This window comes from Apus apus, chromosome 5, assembly GCF_020740795.1.
Source record: "Apus apus isolate bApuApu2 chromosome 5, bApuApu2.pri.cur, whole genome shotgun sequence".
Lineage (NCBI taxonomy): Eukaryota > Metazoa > Chordata > Aves > Apodiformes > Apodidae > Apus > Apus apus.
This window is the reverse complement of record NC_067286.1, coordinates 38,368,667-38,389,230: the sequence shown is the minus strand read 5'-3', so window position 1 is coordinate 38,389,230 and position 20,564 is coordinate 38,368,667. Positions and strand designations below refer to the sequence as shown.

Below are 20,564 nucleotides of genomic sequence, written 5' to 3'. Positions count from 1 at the left end.
TACAAGGCAAACAGAAATGGTTGCAAATACTACTAGCTGTGGCATTCAACAGATCATTGATTTTTAGAAATATTACATGAGAAAACATTTCCAACATTTTTTGGTGCAAATAAGCAGCCTGATTTCTTTAATAAACACCTTGACTAAAGTAAATGAGAACCACAAGCTTTCAGTACTACTGAAAATGAAGTATCTCTTTTTTAAAGCCCCAAATATAAATTTAGGACACATGTATGACAATATATATAGCATGTTGCTTATTACTTCAAATAAAACCAGAACAGAAAACAACAGGAAACAAAATATTATTGTTGACAAAGAAAATAATTTAGCAGAAAACCTCTGCTAAAATCCTGTTCTGAACAGTAAAATCCTGTTCTCCCTCCAAACTAAGTTCAGATGGGAAGGAGAACAGGATCCTCTATAAATCTTGGTATTGAAAGCAACACAGGCTTTCTTAGTTCTAAGTGACTGAGAAGGGGTTCTGACATGGACAGATACTCACAAACTTAAGCTTGTTCTTGAGTAGCTGGTCTGTGAGCCAAAGCCATAACAATTACCTTTTTGATGCTGATGGGTCATTTCTCTATATTGAGCACATAAAGTCATGAGTTTTATTGCAAGTGGCAGAAATATATAACTAATTATTCAGGCTTCCTTGCTGTCTTTTGGTGAGCATTTTGCAGAGAAAACAGCATGCTTTTTGAAGTCCCAGACACATAAAAGCAAACGTGGCAGAACACTTCTACTTACAAGCCAACAAGCACACAAATTTCTGGCTAAAACTTACTCAAATGAAATCTGCTAAAACTTTCATGAAAGAATGTGAGTTATTTTTATTATTGCCCCTATTTCTTTCCTGCTCCAAATTTCTCCTGACCCACAGAACTGCCATACATCACTAGGTTAGGAAATCGGTTGTTCCGATTATTAGTCTCATGACATTAGGTCTTTCAGCTGCAAGAATTATGTGTTTACATGAGCATCTTATATTTAGTTTAAAAAGTGTGTTTCTGGTTCTGGTCCTCATCATTTCAATGAAAAGTTAGAAAACATGAACTCAAGGAACTCAAAAGGCAGAAGAGAAATACAAAGGATGAAGAAATAAAATAAATCTAATTTGATAGTTATGAAGAGCTAATGAATTTTAAGTCAATCTCTTGATTTTCTTAGTCCAGATTACTGTGGGGTTTTTTTTTCATATTGCAAAAGAAGACAAGAAACCAAGAGTAAGACACTCATGCTCTCTCCTTTACAGGTGGGCAATTTGTGTTCAGTCTTTCTGCCTTCTTGACAGAAGTCAAATCTGGGTTAGGCTGCACTTGGAAGCTCCCTTAATGCTGCTGTGCAATAGCCAGCAAGTGTCAGCACAGACTGAAGCAAAGTTCATGCCTCTCCTTTGCAACTAAATATGAAAATGTTTGAAGCAGTCAGGAGCTTTAAAGCTGGTGGAATAAGTAACAAAATGGCTCTACAGATTGGTCACATTACGTTGCACAGAAATCACTGGGCAGACCAAGGTATACCACATAGTTTTCACAAAACCAATACAGAACGTTACGTAAGCTGGGTAATGACCTTACCTAACAATATTCTAACTTTAATGTTGAAACATGTTAATATTAATAGACAAAAATCAGCCAAACATATTCAGTAGGATTTGAACTTTGAATATAAACAAGGAACAGCAGTAAACATAAGGAAGCAGTCTCTTTTAATCAAATATGAAAATGAAATATACTGAGAAGTAACCTAGAGTGAGGGAGTGAAGGAGGCAGGAAGGCAGGCAGGCAGGAAGGAAGGGAGGGAGGGAGGAAAGGGCTGCCTTGTGGCTAGTCCCAAAGCTTAGGGTCACCATATCAGGGTTCTACCCTAACACAGCCATTGACTTTCTGTGAAAACCAGGAAAAGTCACTTAATGTTCATGCATTTTATTTCTTTCATTTCTAAAAAGGGGATAATAATACCTACCTTATTCTTGACTGGATCGTACTACAGAAATGTTAAGTCTTATTATTATTTCTGTACAATAATATCCCAAAAGAAAAGTAATGAAGTAGTACATTCTTTAATAAAAAGAATGTTCATATTAATATGGCATGATATTTTATAAAAGAATATAAAGACATTTAAATAATTTCCTTCTAGTGAATTTAACAATCCCTCCTCCCACCACGTTGTTCTTATCTTGGGTCCCAACTGCATGTGAACTACACATTTAATTCATCTTCCAAGTGCAAAATGGAAGGAAAACACTTGTAAAATGAAATAACTGTTTCTCCTAAGGCGTAAGTGTAATTTAAAATAGAACACTATGGAATGAAAAGCAACAGCATTGTTAAGTTTGTTTTATTAAAAATGTCTCTCTGCATACAGTGCCTATGTGTATAATTGGGGTGGGGCAACACACTACATTTCCATCAAGAAACAGTGATTCACTTATCACAGTGAAAGCAATAATAAGGTTAAACTCTTAGGTTAAGTGGAAAGTAAGTCAAACTAAACCCCAGCAGGTTTCCTACTAGTGGCACAGCTAATGTTTTTTAAAATGTTCTAAATGTTCTTTCCCAAATATATGTATTATACATTGCAGTATTGTTAATTATATCTATTTTCTCTTTGAAACACTTCCCCAGGCGATCGGTGAAGGATGGAAAACTTACTTCTAGTGGATTTCAGATGTAATGAGACAAAGATGGTTCAGTATATATGACAAAGTGATGTGTTCTCACTATATTTGATAGGTAATTATTTTTTATACTCAAATACTACCATTTTGGAAATAATGTATTATTTATGTACTTAATAGATAATCAACCAAGTAATTAAATACTCTGGTTACATCAGGGTGGGTGGTACTATCCTGTTTAACATCTCTCAAACTCTTTTCATGACATCATGTCATATATATATTAAAATATTGAACCTGAGAGACTTACACACATTCCAAACTAGTAAGTAACACATAAGTAACATTACTGTGGTATTTCTGTTCACACACACACATATATATATATATATATAAGTCTTAGCCACGTATTATAAGCTTTCAGAAATTAAATTTTTAAATCCATAATTATGCACTTAAATAAATGCCATAGTTTCCACAGAAATAAAAAGGATCCAGCATTTTCTATGGAAAACATGGATCTATTGCTGTGAAGTTCTGCAGGTTTCTCAGCAGTCCTTCATAATCAGTAGCTTTGAATCTTGCTGATAGAACAAACAAAACCAGCAAGATTTTTTCTCCAGTAGCAGAAGACCAGAAATAATAATAAAAAATAAAATAAAATAGGTGTCATAAAAAAGCTTAAAATTACATTCAAATGGACATGCTCAGAAACCTGTAAAAACCCCTACCAGCTTTATCTACGTTGACACATCTTTCTAACTAATCCTAGTAATTGGAAAAGAAAGAGTTAAGGAATGACTAAATGGGAATACATTAATTTTTGTGCTGTTGTTTTTCTTGAATTCTTATATAAAAAAATAGGTTTAGTAGTGTTCGCAACATACCCTCTGAGGTTTCTAATAAATTGTCCATCACTTTTTAAGAGTGCTGTTGCCCTAGGCACTGTAATGTACTAGTTGAAGAGAAAAACCTCTTTACCTCTAAAGCTCAACAATTACTTGTTATTCCTTTCTGATTCTTTGGTCAAAGATCACTTACAGAGTAAAGTGACCTGTAATGATGACTAAGATGAGGCTTTATTTAGAAGTGATAGCTATGAAGAGAAGAAAATTGCATGGTTCTACCAAGTTTGTTTGTTAACTTCATAGCCCTCTTTTTTAAACAGTCCCAGTTATTTTGGGGAATGGGAAAACCCATACAACCTCCATTAAGTCAGTTGCAAAGCTGAATGCTGGCCTTCAGTTGAAGGAGCTTATCCATCCAAATACAGCTTTGTGACTGCCATTCTTTTTCCTCCTGCCCATCAGTTGTCAGGTTTAGGCTTAAGATGTGGCCTAGATGAATGCAAATCTCATAGTGTATATGTCTTCTTCCACATACCTATTCATCACAAACTCGAATGCTTTTTCATACATGATAAATTTATATCTGTAAATGTGACCTCGAGTAGGCTATTTTTGACTCATATGTGGAGAGAAACAGGCTATTATACTCACAGTCACACAACACATGAACAAATTTAACTGATGTGGGGAGTGAAATTCAGAGCGGAGCTTTTTGTGGCAAAACTCAGTTTTATCGTGAAGTAGAATCGAAGAATACAGCTGCTTTTCCAATTGCGGTGTGATTAGCCCTCTACAGCTCTCTTTTACAAAAACTCTAAAAAATAAGTATTATTGTAAAGATTCAATAAAATCAACATGAATGAATGCATAGCACATAAGTGAAGGTGAAAAATATGAATATATGATTACACAGTACATGCATTGCCTTTCGTTATGTATAAGATAAATATTTTATCCTACCATAAAGGAGCCTTTCTCTATGAAGACTATGATTGTTTTTTTATTACCTTAAAATATTGCAGTTGTTTCTCAGCATTCATTGTTCCTTCATTTTCTTGTCTCAGGCAGGAATTGAAGATGAAAAGCTCTGTATCTCTCAGCCACCCTTTCAGCTCTTTGATCCTGACCTCCAGCTGCCTTACCAGGCTGCCGCTTTCAGGCGAGAGCAGGTCACGTGGACCTAACCCACTGTGCCCTACCATTGTGTCTTGGATCTTCTCTCCTAGGGTTTTCTAATGCAGCGGATAAAGAAAATATATATTAGTCTTGTGTACCAAAACATATACAGGTTAATGTACAACAAGAATCATCTGTTAGATTAATGGAGATGTAGGGTTTTTAATAAATACTACTAATATAAATCAATTTCATTCTTTGTTTCCTTGTTTCAATCAATTTCATTTTTTGTATCCTTGTTTCTCACTTATGCTGTTCTCTCTGGGTCACTGACTGCTGAAAGCATGATAAATCAATGTTTATTAAGACCAGCTATAGACAGAGGAGACAAACTTGTACATAACTTTTTAAAGTAGTTGCTCTACGGAATTTGTCCATGGCTTTAGACATGACTGTGAGAGCTACTGCTTTCTAGGTCAGAAGAGAAAATATGACAAGCACTGAGTTCTCCAAACTTGTACCCAAGGTACTAAGTTTTTTGGGAAACACTGAAATATTTTTCAGGTATGAACTGTCAGGTTGTAGTTTCCAATCTGGTAGCCCTGAGGTTGTATTCAGGAGCAGTTAGGTCACAAACCAGCTGGTTTGCTTTTAAAAGTCAGTGAGCTCATGTAGACACCAACAAGCTAGAAATTGCAAAGCTTCAATGTTCCTGAACATCAGGCCAATTATTTAGGCAATTAAATTTGGATTTAAGTTCTCTATGTTAAGCATCCATTTTAAAAATAATGGACCAGAATAAACATTCACCTCTGATAGCTAAAGAAACTAATTCACTATAGCTTTTCAAAGTAGTATTTCTAATAAAAGAACCACTGAATAATGTTTTGATAATGGATGCAGGGAGCATAATGAATATTCTGAAGAGGCCAGGGATAGAAATTTACCTTACTTTTCAGTATTTTGAAAGGCAATCCTTTAACATCACGAGGGATATATGCTGTTGCCTGCTTCTTTTATGCCATGCAGTATTTTGTATGACCTATAAGAGGCTGTCAGGCTGACACTTATTATAAGCACTAGATTTGTGTTGCTGATTGTAGAATATTGAATATACACGGACAATCACATCCAATAACCTTTAAAACTGATAATTAGCAGTGGTTAATTATTGTAACATGAAGATACAGTTTTAGGTGACCCAGTATGGCTGTCTGTGGAAAACACATGCTTTAGGAAGCTACTGGAAAATAATTTATAACAATGTTGTTAGCTTCCAAAAATAAGCTTTAAACCACAAATAAAATCAAACCAACAGACATTTATCTACTCTGTGGCATTCTGTAAACAATGTCTTTAGGAGATCATAACTGAAAAACATGCCTTCTTGGCAACACCCTGCTATTTTCATGGTGGAAATATTGATAATTTGAAGACCCTCAGTGGAATCCAGCACTAGCTATTGTTTTTATGCTGTAACAAAAGTAGCAGCAGGAGGTGAAATCAATGCCCTTGGAGGGTAGGGTCACAAAAAAGAATTTATTGCCACTTTTTTGTTCTGGAACAGTTTGCAATCATAAATTCTTCATAAACAGAATACTTCAGAGAATGGTCCGTCTTCATAAATATACGACAGAGGACATCAATTTCATTTAATTCACAATTTGTGTCAGCACAGCAGATGCCAATGCCTGCCTTGATAGGGTTGTTTAATATGCAATTGAGACAGAGTAATATTCAGCACAGGGGACAAAATTTCACAGATTAAACTGTACGCACCACTGACATTTCATTCTAATGTATTTCCATTCCACACTGTTCACCTTAGATGAAAGTAATATTAAAAACCATATCCCTCTATTTTACCATTGTTAGAAGTTAAAATCCTTGTCTTTAATTTTTTTCATGCCAATTAAAATGTAATCATGCCAATTAAAACAGTATGCCTAGTGCCGTTAGTTTCTGCAGAGGTTTTTATTGAATTAAACAAAACTCTATCAAACTCTGCTTATTATTCATGAAATTGCATTTAGCAGGAAAACTATAATAGATATATTTTATTTTTCTGTAAATGCTGAAATTAATGGCAAAACTTAATCCAGAGGCATATTTTTATTTTAACATACTGAGAAGAAGAGGGCTTCAAATTTTTAAGACAGGGTTGTTCCAAATTTTTTAAATTATGGTCAGTAACTTATCTCATAGTTTTATATCCTACCAGCTCTAATCAGTGACACTGAATTAACCTGATAATATACATTGAAAGTCAGAAATATAAGGCTTACAACTGAAATTATTTTGAAAGTACAAGTTGTCATGATCAGATGTAAAAGAATAGGTTAATAAGTCCCATTTTTATCAGTAAATTTGTTAATGTATGTTCAAATAATTTTAAAATGCTTATGTCGATGGTGCAGATTAAAATTCAAAAGTAAAAACCTCACTATTGTAACTAACTTTAACATTTTCTGACAGTTTGCACATTTAGAGAATCAAGTGATTAGCAAAAACTGTGCAGAACTAAAAAAAGCCCCACCTTCTGTAAAATAGCTATTGCAGTACCAAATAAGCTAAACTGACACAAGTCAGTATTTAAAATGCTGTTGGCAGGTTGCATGTACAGCTTAGTCATAATACGTTAGAAATGTTTTTTAAGATAATAGCATGCAAAGTTATGCAATGTAACTGTATTGCTAATATCACACATATATAATTAATAATTTAAAGTAATTTATAAATTTATCTTACCCTTGATTTGAAGTGAAGGCAATTAAGGAGAGAAGTGGATGGAAAAATATATAGTTTGACCTCTCTGTCTCTCAGCTGTTTTACAACAATAGGACAATAGTGTCTCCTGCACGGTGCCATCACCAGTCTCTGGGTAACAGAATCACTATAATGCTTTTTTTGCCAGATTCTTGTATCTCACTCTTTGGCTGAGACCCAGCCCATCATAGCGTGAAATGAATTACATGAAACTTTTTTGGCTTTTGTCAAAAGTGAGCTGGATACAGCAGCAATGAAACATATCCTGGCTCTATTCTTAGCTTCAGGTATTTGGATTTGTACTGAATCTGCATATTTGTTTTTGAGCCGTCAGTGTGACCTGAAATATGCAGTGACAACCCCACTTTTCATCTTAAGGGTATAGTAAATAGTTAAACAGTAGATGTCTCTAACATGTACCTTCAGAATAAATTCTATTAACATTCACTCAAGCATGACAGTCAGTGTACATCAGATATACTGCATTTATAGTTGATTTGGTGCATACCCATAATACATGGCATATTTTACTTACATTTTTTATGTATTAAAGAACTAAAATGATTAAAGTCAGGCAGGAGACAAGCATGGGATAAAAAAAAAAATCAACAGAAGAGGAAAATACTATGGAGTTTTTTATAATAGCATGAGTAGCTTGTTTGAAATGTGCGTCGTGAATTGAAAGAGATATTTGTGCCTCAAATTAGAAATCAGACAGACAGCGCGTACTTCAACACACAAAAATGTACACATAACCCGCAAACAGTAATAAAAATGCAAATACCCCAAGCAGTTCCCATTTTTCATTAATTGAATCCACTTTTTCAAGGAGATCATTTGGTAGTAAAACACCACTTTTCTTCAGAGCTTCAACCTTAGTAAGCAGTTCCATCTTTTTCGGGTGCCTGATTGACATTTCTACACTGTATCTCTAAAATGAAAATGAAAAGATAATATTAGCTACTGTAAAGAGTTTTCTCTATTAAAAAATTAAACTTAAATTCTATGTGCGCAGTTAAGATCATGCTCACTATGCCATCTTCAAATGTTTATATTTTTTTTTAAGCACACATCCATCTCATGACATATTGTAAGAGATTTAAGGACCAAAGACGTAGCCTTCTGGGTGATGTATCTATGCAGGCAGTTAGTAACTGATTACATATAGTAATATTCACTCACTCACAATATTCACTTGTACAGTAATATTCACTAACACTCATCTGAAGCTTGATCTGCCTTTGTCTCATTCAAGTCAGTGGTATCTTATTTTTCAAATATGCTAGTTCAGCAAGTAACATTGAGGCTCTCTATTGAAAAAATCAACAGCAAGGAAATAACATCATCATTTTGTTTCCTGTACAGTTTATTTCTTCTCTCTGTCCTTCAGTCTTCTATATGGCTTTAAATGCTATTACATGTGAAAAAGTCAGTTTCACCTTAGAAAAACAATTAGACATAATTCCCTTACAACACAATACCAGTAACTTGATTTTTTATTACATCAACCAACAGGAGCAGTGAAATGGCACAGAAACGAGAACAGCTACAGTGCTCGTACAGTCCAATAGTTTCTTTAAGCTGAAACTACTTTTTATTTCCAGCAGTGTTATTTATTGTGAAAAAACCCAAAAACAAACAACACAAAATAAACTATATAAAACAGAAATTAAAACAAATACTTCTTTCTGAATTACTGAATTATAATTTTCTCAATATTTTAGATGCATAATACTTACATAATCTGTAAAAATATATCCTAACCTATGGACAAACTGACAAATTAATATTTTAAACCCCTATATTCTCTGAATATCTGAATTAAGTATTAAGTATAATAGTTACTATAATGATTAATTATGTTTTAGTAGCTGGTACGTTAAATCAAAACCCAAAATTTAAAACATGGGCATCCTTTCCCATACAATCCTTCCATATAGTTAAGCTAATTCCCTCTCCCTCTTATGTATTAAAAACAGTCATAGAAATAGAACTTCTGATATGACAAAAAAATGCACCTTTTACTAAAAGAGGAGAGTTTAGCACATATTCTTTACAAGATTTACATAAATTATGCAGAGTTATTAGTAAATCACATCCTAAACATTAAGCTTTCTTTGCTTTAAATTCAGCCAAGAAAACCGCTATAGCAGCTCATACAGAAAAAGTTAATAACTGGGTAAGTAAAAAAATTAAACTAGAATAAGGAATGTTTAAAACATGGGTGCCTTTGCCAGATCCAAGAACATGCTCCGTAGGAAAACAAAGCAAAAATACAATTGGAGACAGCTTAAAGAAAATAATAAAGGTGTGAAATCACTGTTTCAGCTAACAGGTCCTCAGCATTTCTATGCATATGTTTGCATATTGTTGGTTTCGTAGTTTAATCTCTCATTTATACAACACATGCACATCATTTGTATTATGTAAACTTCAGCTAATATTAGTCATTTGTGGATCATAGAGCAAATGTTTTAAATGAGGTGATTCAAACAATTTCTCATTATTAATGAACACTGATCAGGTGTGTGTATCCAAAATTACATGAATATGCATACTAAAAACTAAGGAATTGTTTAAAAAGAACTTGCCTTTTGATACTTGGTTTATTGTGGCTAATGTTTTAGAAATGTACAACAATAGGTACCAACCAGGTTTGGCACTAGGGAACTGGACCTGCCAAGAGGCAACACCACTTTATTGGACTAAAATGTTCAACAAGTCTGCTTCTTGGTCCTGTATTACTGCCTTTTCAGCTAGAACAGTTACAGGAGGAGATTACAATCTTCTTTATGTAATCTGATTTCTATTTAAAAATGATATAGCTGGAAAGGATTTGCATAATTATTTCCATAAGTACGTGTAATATCAAGGGGAATCCAGAGTCCAGTTTGCTAGGCACTGTAATCTAGTTTGTGCGACTCCCTTTCTTTTGTCAAGTGAATTAATAGACTGAGGGAGTCCTCTAGCTGCGTGACACTGGTGCAGGCACAGCTACTTACTGCTCACCACCTCTTCTAGGCAGCCAGTGGCTGCTGCCTGGACATGGGCTGGGCATGTTGCTGAGCAGTGCAGGACTGCCCAGATGAAGAAAATAAGACATATTGCATGTTTCATAACTACAATGCTCCTGTTAACATAGAAACAGAAGATGTTCCATTTAATTTTGGACCAGATAAAATAATTCAGTGCAGCATAACCCAAGCAGTGTGACAGATGTTATAAAAGGTTATTACATCAAAAAATAAATAAACTAGATTTTATGTGTACATTCTGCCTTTGTCACCGTGTAACCTACTGTATAAACAAGCATGATGAAAGTGCTGATTGATAGAAAATACATTATACTGTAACTGTAAAAGATTAAAGAATTTGGTTCGTTATTAGATGTATTGGTATGTGACTGAGTCAGTATTATTTGACTCCTGGATATTTAACATACAGTGTATATTTTAAGTTAAGGGAAAAGCTTAATGTACAGAAGGTATGGTTTGGGAACTGATAGCACAAGATGCTATTGCTAATGCTGTTTTTTAATCCATTAAACACCTACACTCTAAGCAGTAGAAATTAGCTACCAGCTCTATCAGTGCTGCACAACCCTAGTTTGGTAGGACTACTTAATCTTGTGGTGAGAAGATAATTTAATCTTCAGGTTCATTCTTTCCTCAGCTTTAAGTGAGCACAGGCTGCTCCATTGTGACAGTGTGTGGATGCTATGATACAGATTACTATTTAATAGGCAAAATTGAGATTAAGGAAATTAAAGTCACAGGTTTGTTGCAACAGCCACAATAATAAATAAATGAGTAATATTTAGTTGCCCAAAACACCTGTCATATTAAAATACTGGGAAAAAAAAGCCCCAAAACAACATACTGGAAAGCTTGCAAATATTTACAGCATGATTAGCTGTGTGCATGCATGGCTGGTTTTGTGTTCCTGAAGCTACTCAAAAGAAATCCAAAACATTTTTATGTAAGTTAAAGAATTCTGGCTTTCTATTCCTTCTCACGCAAAATGAGCAGTATTTTTCAAACAACAAATAGTGGCTTTTCTAGAAGGCAGTAGCATCTATCCATTAATAAGTTTGGCAAAAATATTTGAACCACGAGAACTTGAATTCCAAAACAAAGCAACTTAAAACCTTACTATCTCTGATATAAATATTCTAAGAAATTCAGGCAGGCTTTATTAAGGCACATTTTTTTGACAGTTTATACTAAATTGTGCCTTCTATTTTCCTTTTTTAATTTTTGTTCTTTTCTTTAAAAAATTACGTAAAACATTTTTTTGTGTGAAAAATCACACCCGAAAATTCTGTCCAAATGGAGACTGGAACAATGCCTTGTAACAGTGTTAATTGTCACCATGGAAACCAGAAGAATAAGCCATTTTGAAACTGGTATAGAAGGCACACATTGAGCAACTCAAGCATTTTTCAGCCTCCTTCAGTGTTAAGGAACAAGATGCCTAGTCACTGAGAGGTCAGAGAAAGAAATCATCATGAAAGGTTCGTGGATGTGCACTGTCTGGTAAACAATAAAAAAATCTGTACACAGTTAACAACTTGCACATCATCTTTCAGAAAGCAAAACACCACAAAAAGATTATCAGGTCTGGGGGTGCAGATTCCACCCCTCAACCGAAATTTTAGGGCAATATTATGCAAACCTTTCCCCTAAAGCTCCCTGGGAATTCTGTTGTAATAAAACTTCAGAAGAGAAAAAAAAAAAAAAAGAAAAAAAAGAAGCCTGCATGATGGAATTCAAAATAATGCTCTAAAAGCACACAGAGAGATTAAGACATCCATTGTAAGACTTTTGTATGGTGCTTCTGTTGGTTATAGTGAAAAGAGACCAGACATACTGAACACACAGTGGAGCTATGGCTACGAAGGACAGAAGAATTAAGCCAGTGAACTTTCTCCATTATTGGAATAAGGGTGTGCTATTTGTAGATGTTCTGCATTCCATCATTCACATAGTAACAAAGTACCTTCAGTTGAGTGGCACTGTATGATATACAACGGAGATCAGAACTGAGTTAAATGCAATTTTGCTTTACATGGACTGGATCTTCAAATTTTAAACACTTGGGGTGTTTCCGCTCCCGCAGACACAAACACATACACATGTATGTTCAGTGTTTGTATGTGCATGCATAGTCAGCACTGGTACACATGCACAAAATACACCCCATACATAAAATTGAGTAAACAGTACTCCACAAACAAATTCAACAAATATGTTTTATATATATTTATATATATATAAACATATATAAACATATAGCAATACTTGTCCATAATTTCTTCACACACATTCTCATTTTGCTTTCTGGGTAATGTTTGCACTCTTCATGCTAGGCTTCATGGTGGCCCCTTAGGAAGCCCATGCCTAATGCCATTCAGTCATGAACAAAGACTCTTTTCATTCCAAAGTCCAGGGTCCAAAGCTCAGCTGTATACAACCAAAGTGAAGGAATCTGCTAAAGGCCAGCCTACCATTCACAATAGCTCTTAATGCTTCTACCTTTTTGGTACCATCGGTGTGAAACATTTTAGAAACCATCCAGAAGATTGGTTATATTTCTTAGGTTGTCAGTAGCACTAGAACCTCTGGACAACATTCAAGATCTGAGCTGAGTGATCAGTCTAGATAAATAGCAGTTGCTGTTTCTTGCAGACTTCATGTATTTCACTACTAGCAATTTATGGCAAATAATTGCACAGGGAAATTATAAAGACTCCTACAATTGTCCTTGTAAATTAATAATAGGCTTTCTTGATTGGGATAAATTTGCTGCTGAGCCTTTGGAAAAATTAGAAAGTGCGATGTCATTTAAAATTGCCAGAACTCACACAGCAAATTACATCTGAGGTTAAGAATCAGTTTTTCCTCTTCTAGTTTATTCCATTTGCATGATCTGGAAATCACATTACATTGGCTATGTATTGTTAATTGGACATAGATTGCATTATCTTTAATATAAATCAAACTACAAATATTAAAATGAATTGCAAATTCTCTAATAGAAGATCATAAAACAATCTTTTTTAAGTATCTCCCATTAATAATTTAATTCCAATTATATCACTCAGAAAACTCAAGAAGGAGAGCGCTAACTTATTTCCATTTGCTTTTTCCCCCTACAAATAAGCATAATGGTACAACATGTGTTTGTGTGAGAGTGCTTGTGTGTATGGTTGTATTCCTGCAAGCAAAACAAACCTTAGCACTTTTGTCTTAAACCTCTGCAGACACCTTGCTTTTTTGTTTCAGAAAGTAGCAAATGCAGATTACACCTCTGCTGTGCATTCCTTTCTCTAGCAGAAAAAGAAACACATCCAAAGAAATATTAAGTAACTTCATGAACTAAATTTTGTGCACATTAAAAAATTATGCAGTCAGTACCCATTGTTCTGTCTTTTTTTAAAGGTAGGTGATTCCAAGCCTTTAAATTTTACTATAAATGTAATATCTTTTTGAAGACTTTGTATGGCCTTTAATGAATTTATATTAAATATTTAATACTGTTTAGGGCATATCCACTACTACCAAAAACAGTTATATTCCCAGCAGTCCCACTGTTTCAGGCAGAGGGCTTGATTGATCCTCCTAGCCTGAATTGAGTAGAATGAAAAGAAGCAGTTGGAAAATAGCTGCAATCATTTAATGCAGATGACCTCTGACAGGCTCACAGCTCTTCTATCTGAACAGAAATTTGCATGGGGTCTCTGTGCAGAGGAACAATGTAACCTAAATGGTAGACAATCTTTATTCTAATGAAGTGGGTGTCAAGGTCAATGTAAAACTGCAATGATAAATGGTGCACCACTAGGCAAGAGAAGTTGCATAGGCATTGTAGTGCTTTCACATTAATTGAAGGCTGAAATGCACTGAGTGAAAGCACAAGACTCTCTTTTCACCATAATGTGTTAATGCACAAATGTTTAAATGTTTTATTCAAGCCCCTAGCCTGTTGGCACAAATCTTATTGCAAACAAAAATACAATAGTTGGCCAATAACCAGAAAAAAAAATAGAACTTTTTATTAGCTTGCCTTATTTCTTGAATCCCTAACAACTTCCACAATCTACTCAGAGTACCAAAAGAATAACAAGTCTCCAGACACCTAATGTAATTCCCATGATCCTTTTTCTATTTAGGATATCTGTCTTTAATTAGTTCCAAACAAGCAAGCCTTTAGACAACTCTTCATTAGATACCATTCCCAGTGAACAAATTGCTAGTAGAAAAGTCATGCTTCAATATTATTATTTCCTAGATTCCAAGTTTTCTTTTAGTATATAGTTAACATCTCCAGGTGCCTTTTGTTCTCAGTAAGAATTAGACCAGTAAAACTGGGTTTTGTAATGCAAAGAGTTGCGTGCCTAGAGTGGGGACTAAACTACAATCTGTTATTGTGGCTTTGTCAAAACTGCAATACAACTATAATTATAGTACTTCATCAGTCGATCAAGCAATTTGTAGAAGGCAGTACATTTTGTCTTATAAAAATGAGGAGGACAGTAAGCGGCTTTTTAAAATCCTGAGCTGCTTAAGCTTGTTAAGGGTATATTGTTTGCTAATACACTCATTAGCAGCCAAGCATTTTAACTTAATCAATTAAAGGGGAAATGGTGTTTCACCACTAGTTTCACAAAATGCTAAAATACTGATAGAAGTCTACAGCTAAGAATTTCAGAAAATGAATTTTCACCCACAAGCTGCATTATACACTTCAAACTGTTTTTTGGGCAGCAACATATACATCGGGGTGCGATGGGGGTGGGGGAGGTGGAGGGGAGTGTCTGTGCATGAATGTAGGTGGTGAAAGCTCTGCATGCAGTTGTGAAGTTAATCATACATACACACATATACACCCACTTAAAATTTCCCAAGTCCCACAAGTATTGCTGCTAAAGCACAACGTTTTTTCTTGACACTGATGAACATTTACTCAACTGAGTAATCCCCATGATGTCAGAAGTTTATTCCTGTGAACAACAAATGTCTCTCCCAGATAACTAACGGGTTCGCAATATGGATGGAATATTTTGAATATTTATCAGCCTTTATAGTTTTAGGCTCTTCTGTGCAAATAGATGTTAACAATACGATTACAGTTATTAGACAAGGAACTATAGCTTGTTACTAATTAAGAGGATCTGCAGTACTTTGAGTTTCTGTGAGGCTGTGAGTGGTGCATAATATACAACACTGTTTCTATTTTACAGCTTTCCTGTGCAAGGGAATTTTCCATTCGAAAATCAGTCTTCAGGATACTGCAATTCAGAGAACAAAATCCAGTGAAGGAAAAAAAAAAAAGTTTAGTCTAAAGGCGAAAGAACCCAACCCCATGTTACTGATGAAACTGTTTAAAAAACTGTACAGCTTCATCTGTGTGTGATTTGTCAGGTCTGAAGCTTTGACGTGCCCAAGGGGCAGACCCCAGCGGGGAGTAGGCTGCAGAGCTAAATAGCTGTGAAAGAAGTCTTAATGTAGGATGGAATTCAAACTAACCTTGACATGACCTCGGGAAAAATATGCAAAAAGTAAAATGAATGCAGTCTGCAAGATACATCCTAATTTTGTGGCCGAGCTGGCTAGTTTCACAAATATAACTGGGACTTTAAAAGTGAAATAAAACGTGAGGAAAACGGGGAAACTTTGGAATTCAGAGTAAAAACTTAAGCGGGCATGGTATGTTGCTGTGGAGGCATATGAACCATTTGGAAACAATCCAAATAAAAACCAACACTGAACAATATTGTTGTCAGCCTGTCTATTCAAGAAAATTGTTTTTTTAGGTTGAATATAAATGACACAAAGCCAAGATTACATCATTGCATTACAAAGTCTGTTGTGGCTTTTAGCCGAACAAGCCCCATGGATCTACTGGCTGAAGGCAGTAATTCAGTAAGAAGTTTTAAAGCCTTTTCTCTCTCTCTCTCTCTCTCTTTTTTTTTTTTTTTTTCTTTAAGCTTCATTACTCTAAATATAGAGGAATTTTGTTTAAATACTGATTATTTAAATTTTTTTAAATCCACATTCCTGAGTTTCTTCTGCAAGCGTACTCCTTGATATAAACAATAAAAATTTCAGTGGGTATATTAAGTCTTGATTTGGCTTTATTATGCATTTTGCCTGTCTTGCTCAGTGTTCAGTTAAGCAGGAAGACATCCACCTTAATATAACAGCCAAGAACGGGCTAATTCACTAGATATATGGAAATTTTAATTGAGTGTCAACTTGTGTTGAAATTCAATCCCATTACCTTCAAAATGCAATTTTGTAGCAATACCAGTTATTTACTACACTATTAACCAGATTTTAAATATAATTAAATTCCTAAGAACATATAGCCAAAATACAGCAGTTTGAATTCATACAGCAAGAGTAATCAAGTATCAGGTGGGTGAGATTCCACTATATCTATAAACTGCTGCCCATCTACAAATAAAGACAAAACCTAGTAGAGCATGATCCCACAATACAGGTTACAGCACAGCTCCTGTAAGGCCACAGAGTTGGTGTACTTCATGTTATAACCATTTATCAATCTTGTAAGATCTGTGTTATACTGGGATCTCTGGCCAAGATACGAATGAACTGAGAATCATCTTGCATTGTTTGCAACAATGCTGCTAGAGCTCTGAGGGTCTTCTCACACCTTGGCACCAGAAGTGACTTGGCACAGACTAATATAGGTGAAACCAAAAGACATGCTCAAAATATGAAATGGGGATCTAGCTTAATTTACATGTATTTAGTTACCTGAAGAATAATTGATTTTAAATAAATTAAAAATAGTGCTCTTTAGGATTTAATAACTACTATACCTTTGGGTTAGTGCTTAGGTAAATTTATTTAGAAAAAACCCCCACAGACTAAGGGAGATTCCAAAATACTGGTGTAGACTGCAGTTAGCCCATGTCACAAACCAGGGGGCCATTTCCCACAGCCCATTAGTGAGCAGATAATGTTTTTGATGGCAGAGAAACTGTTTGGTCTGGAAACAAAAAGGTGTAGTTGCAGCTCCATCCTTAGCTGGATGTTCTGAAATGCTGACCCTACATGTACCAAATCTCATATAGCTACATTTTTACATTTACATTTTTACAAAATAAAATACAATGATGAAAGATTATGGAGATTTTTTGAAGAAGATAGTCAGAAAAAGTAATTTATTACCTGTTATCCTCCCTTCTGCTAAGCTGTGCCTGCTTCTAGAGAATGTATGAAACACAATATTGGAACTCCTCTACACAAAGATTTAATTCCAAATGCACTGACTATTGTCAGGATGTGTGTTACAGGCATCATTCTATTCTGAAATTGATGTTCCTGTGCATTTATCTTTCACAGACTGGCTCTTCTGAAGTCCTTACTCCATCGTTACTCAGCCAGAATGCTAATGGTGGTCAGTAATAGCCTCCCGTGAGTGAAGTCTGACTGAAAATCGACAAATAAATTATCCTCTCTTCTAGCAATACCTACTGGGATATGTTTGAGGGTAGAATATCTTTGGATCCTTCTTCTTCTTATCTATTTGCTTTACCGTTTCATGGGACAAGAGGTTCCCCTATGCAAAAAGAGTCAAATGGAAAGCCAAATGGAAATCTAAGTTTCACAGACCAACAGAGGCAGAACTCAAAGTCTCTGCCAAAGGACAGGAGAATCCACAAAGATCAGTACACCCGCCATTTAAGGCACAGTGGCTTTAGCAATCCATGTTACTAGACCTTGTCAACTGTGAGTAAAGGAAACATTCCTTGGACTGTGGTGATAGCCCTGCAAGCTCTGCAGGCTGGTGAATGACTTCAATTCAAGACTAGACAGAATCTGCATCTAGCTTGCTCAGTCTCTGACCACACAACATGTGGATATGAGTTCTCATTATCTATAGTATCTAGGCTAACATCTGGATCTTTAAAGTATTTGAACTTTTTTCTACATGACAGAACCTGCTTCTGTTTGAGGGCCTGCCTAGGTGCTGATCAGAAAGGGCGTTGACAGCAGATTTCTCAATTTGCCCCAAAGTTATAATGAAAAATGTCATTTTTATTTTAAATGCACATCATGCACTGTGTTAAGTAAAGGGAAAGTTAATAGTTTTTATAATGTGCTATTTGATTTGTTCCTTATCATTTCCCTTGAGTTATGTCAAATTTGGCATAAGCAGCAGGTCCAGTGGGAGTGCTACAACATCTCCACTGACTATCTAAAACACTGACAATTGCTGTAATTCCTCTTACAAGAATACCATTACTATGTACAGCATCAAAACTATTGTTAAAACATGTTAGAAAGAAACTTATATAGGTAACTACTTATTGTCATCTCCAGACAGACATATTCTGAACCCTTCAAGAGATATAGAAGACAATAGCTACTAACTTTTTCAATGCACTTTGATGTTATTAAAACAAATAGAGAAAGCTGGCATCCCAATGCCATTATCTGTGTTAACAATAGGTTCTCTTTTTGAATCTCTATATTGGATTTTATAAATTCTGAAGAACTTAATATTTCATTTCTAAATATTATTCTAAGAAAACCAGTACTTTTATAATAAAAGAAAAAATAATCTGAAGTTGAAAAGTTATTTTTATGATCAACTACGAACTACTTTCAATAGCAAATTTATAATGGAAGTGCTGATACAGGGTAAATTATTGCTGTGTGGATGCTGCAGAAACAGCTATTTCAGAAACATTTTTTGCATCAGGAGAAGTCAAATTTTGTTTAAACCTGAGCTTACTTTTTACAATAGCAAGTAATGTTAACAGCATGCTGAAAATGTTAAGGCTAAGTGTACAGTGTCAAAATAGATTGAATCTCTCTGAAAACTGGAAATTTAAGCTTTTTAAACATAATCCAGATGTTTGGCTTTTAATCACATTTCAAGAAAGAGGAAACTTATGCAATACAAAATTCATACATGCATATTTCATTAATGCCTTTCCTATCACTGAAATAAAAATTTATAACATATGTTTTCCTCAAACAGATAATGTTTTAAATTAGAAGAGTTGGCAAGAAGTTGTACACCTCACAAATGTCATTGAATTATTTTAACATGGAAGATTTTTATTTTTTTTTACAGTATTAGCAGCTTTGATGGTAAATTCTATGGCAGTGACCATTTTCTGCCTTATGGACAGGAAGTTCAATACTCCCTGAAACAAACCAAGTGTATAAAGATGATTGAACAGCAGGATCTAACAATTAGCCTTCTTCAGAATAGTTGAGACTGGTAACACCCTGATGGATCTAGTGATATTTGACACAGATGCTTTCTCTCTTCCTCACTGGTATTTGAAACAGCATGATGCCCAAGCAGCTTCTTCAGCAAGAGTCAGGCTACCCTGAAGGTGGAGAAACTTCTTCCAAGATATATTTCAATTCTGGAACACTTAACAACAGCCCTGTATTTGCCAAATGATATTTAAAGACTACATTACCGTGGCCATTATTTCTAAAAACTAACATATATGATAGATTAGATTATTTTTTTAACCTTCAGAGGCTTAGAAAATTAGACTCTGAGTTAATTTCTAAAAATGGACTTTCTGAACGTAATAATATTTAAATAATTTAATCAAGACAAAGCCTAAGCAATAAAAATAAGAACTATCAAACATGGTAAAGGAAAAAGGGAAAAGACAAAGAAACCCTGCTTCTGGCCACCTGCATGCGACATCCAGTTTGCTCTTTAAGAGCAAATGAACCATCAGGAAGAGAAATATGCACTCTTATTCTGTGATTTGAAGTGACGGAGTGAGATGTTACTATGAACTTCAGTTCTGCCCAGAAATGTTGGAAACTAAACAGTCCAGGACATGCTGAAAGCCAGTCTCTCTGTTTCTCCAACAGCTGCTGCACCTAGGAGAGCTATTTAGCCTCTTTACAAATGGCCAGCAAGGGTATCCCAAACTCAGCCTTTTATAGGCAGGCTTAAGCTTGCCATTCCTATGCTCCAGATAGTTGAAGACTTGCAACAGTCATGTGAGGTGGAGAAATATTGTCCTCCTAAAATGGGAAACTGAGATACAGACAGATACCACGTCTGCTGTCAGAGAAGATCTCTGATGTGGGAACAAAAGTTTTTTGAGATCCGCTCCAGCTTTTTGTCCAACAGAATGTATTTTCTGAGCTCAGAACAGCTTAACAGTGTTTGCCTCACACTAGACTAAA

At 35.0% G+C, this 20,564-nt stretch overlaps 1 protein-coding gene across 4 annotated transcripts in view; it reads right to left on the bottom strand.

Annotated features, from left to right (window-relative positions):
• Positions 1–20,564, bottom strand: part of AKAP6 (A-kinase anchoring protein 6) — a 280,187-nt gene that overhangs the window by 32,842 nt on the left and 226,781 nt on the right. For all 4 annotated transcript variants that reach the window (XM_051622356.1, XM_051622355.1, XM_051622353.1 and 1 more), the window contains exons 10-11: positions 8,144–8,290; positions 4,485–4,709 (exon numbers count right to left, since the gene is read on the bottom strand). In XM_051622356.1, the coding sequence (XP_051478316.1) occupies positions 4,485–4,709; positions 8,144–8,290 (372 nt within the window). The remainder of the gene's footprint in view (positions 1–4,484; positions 4,710–8,143; positions 8,291–20,564) is intronic.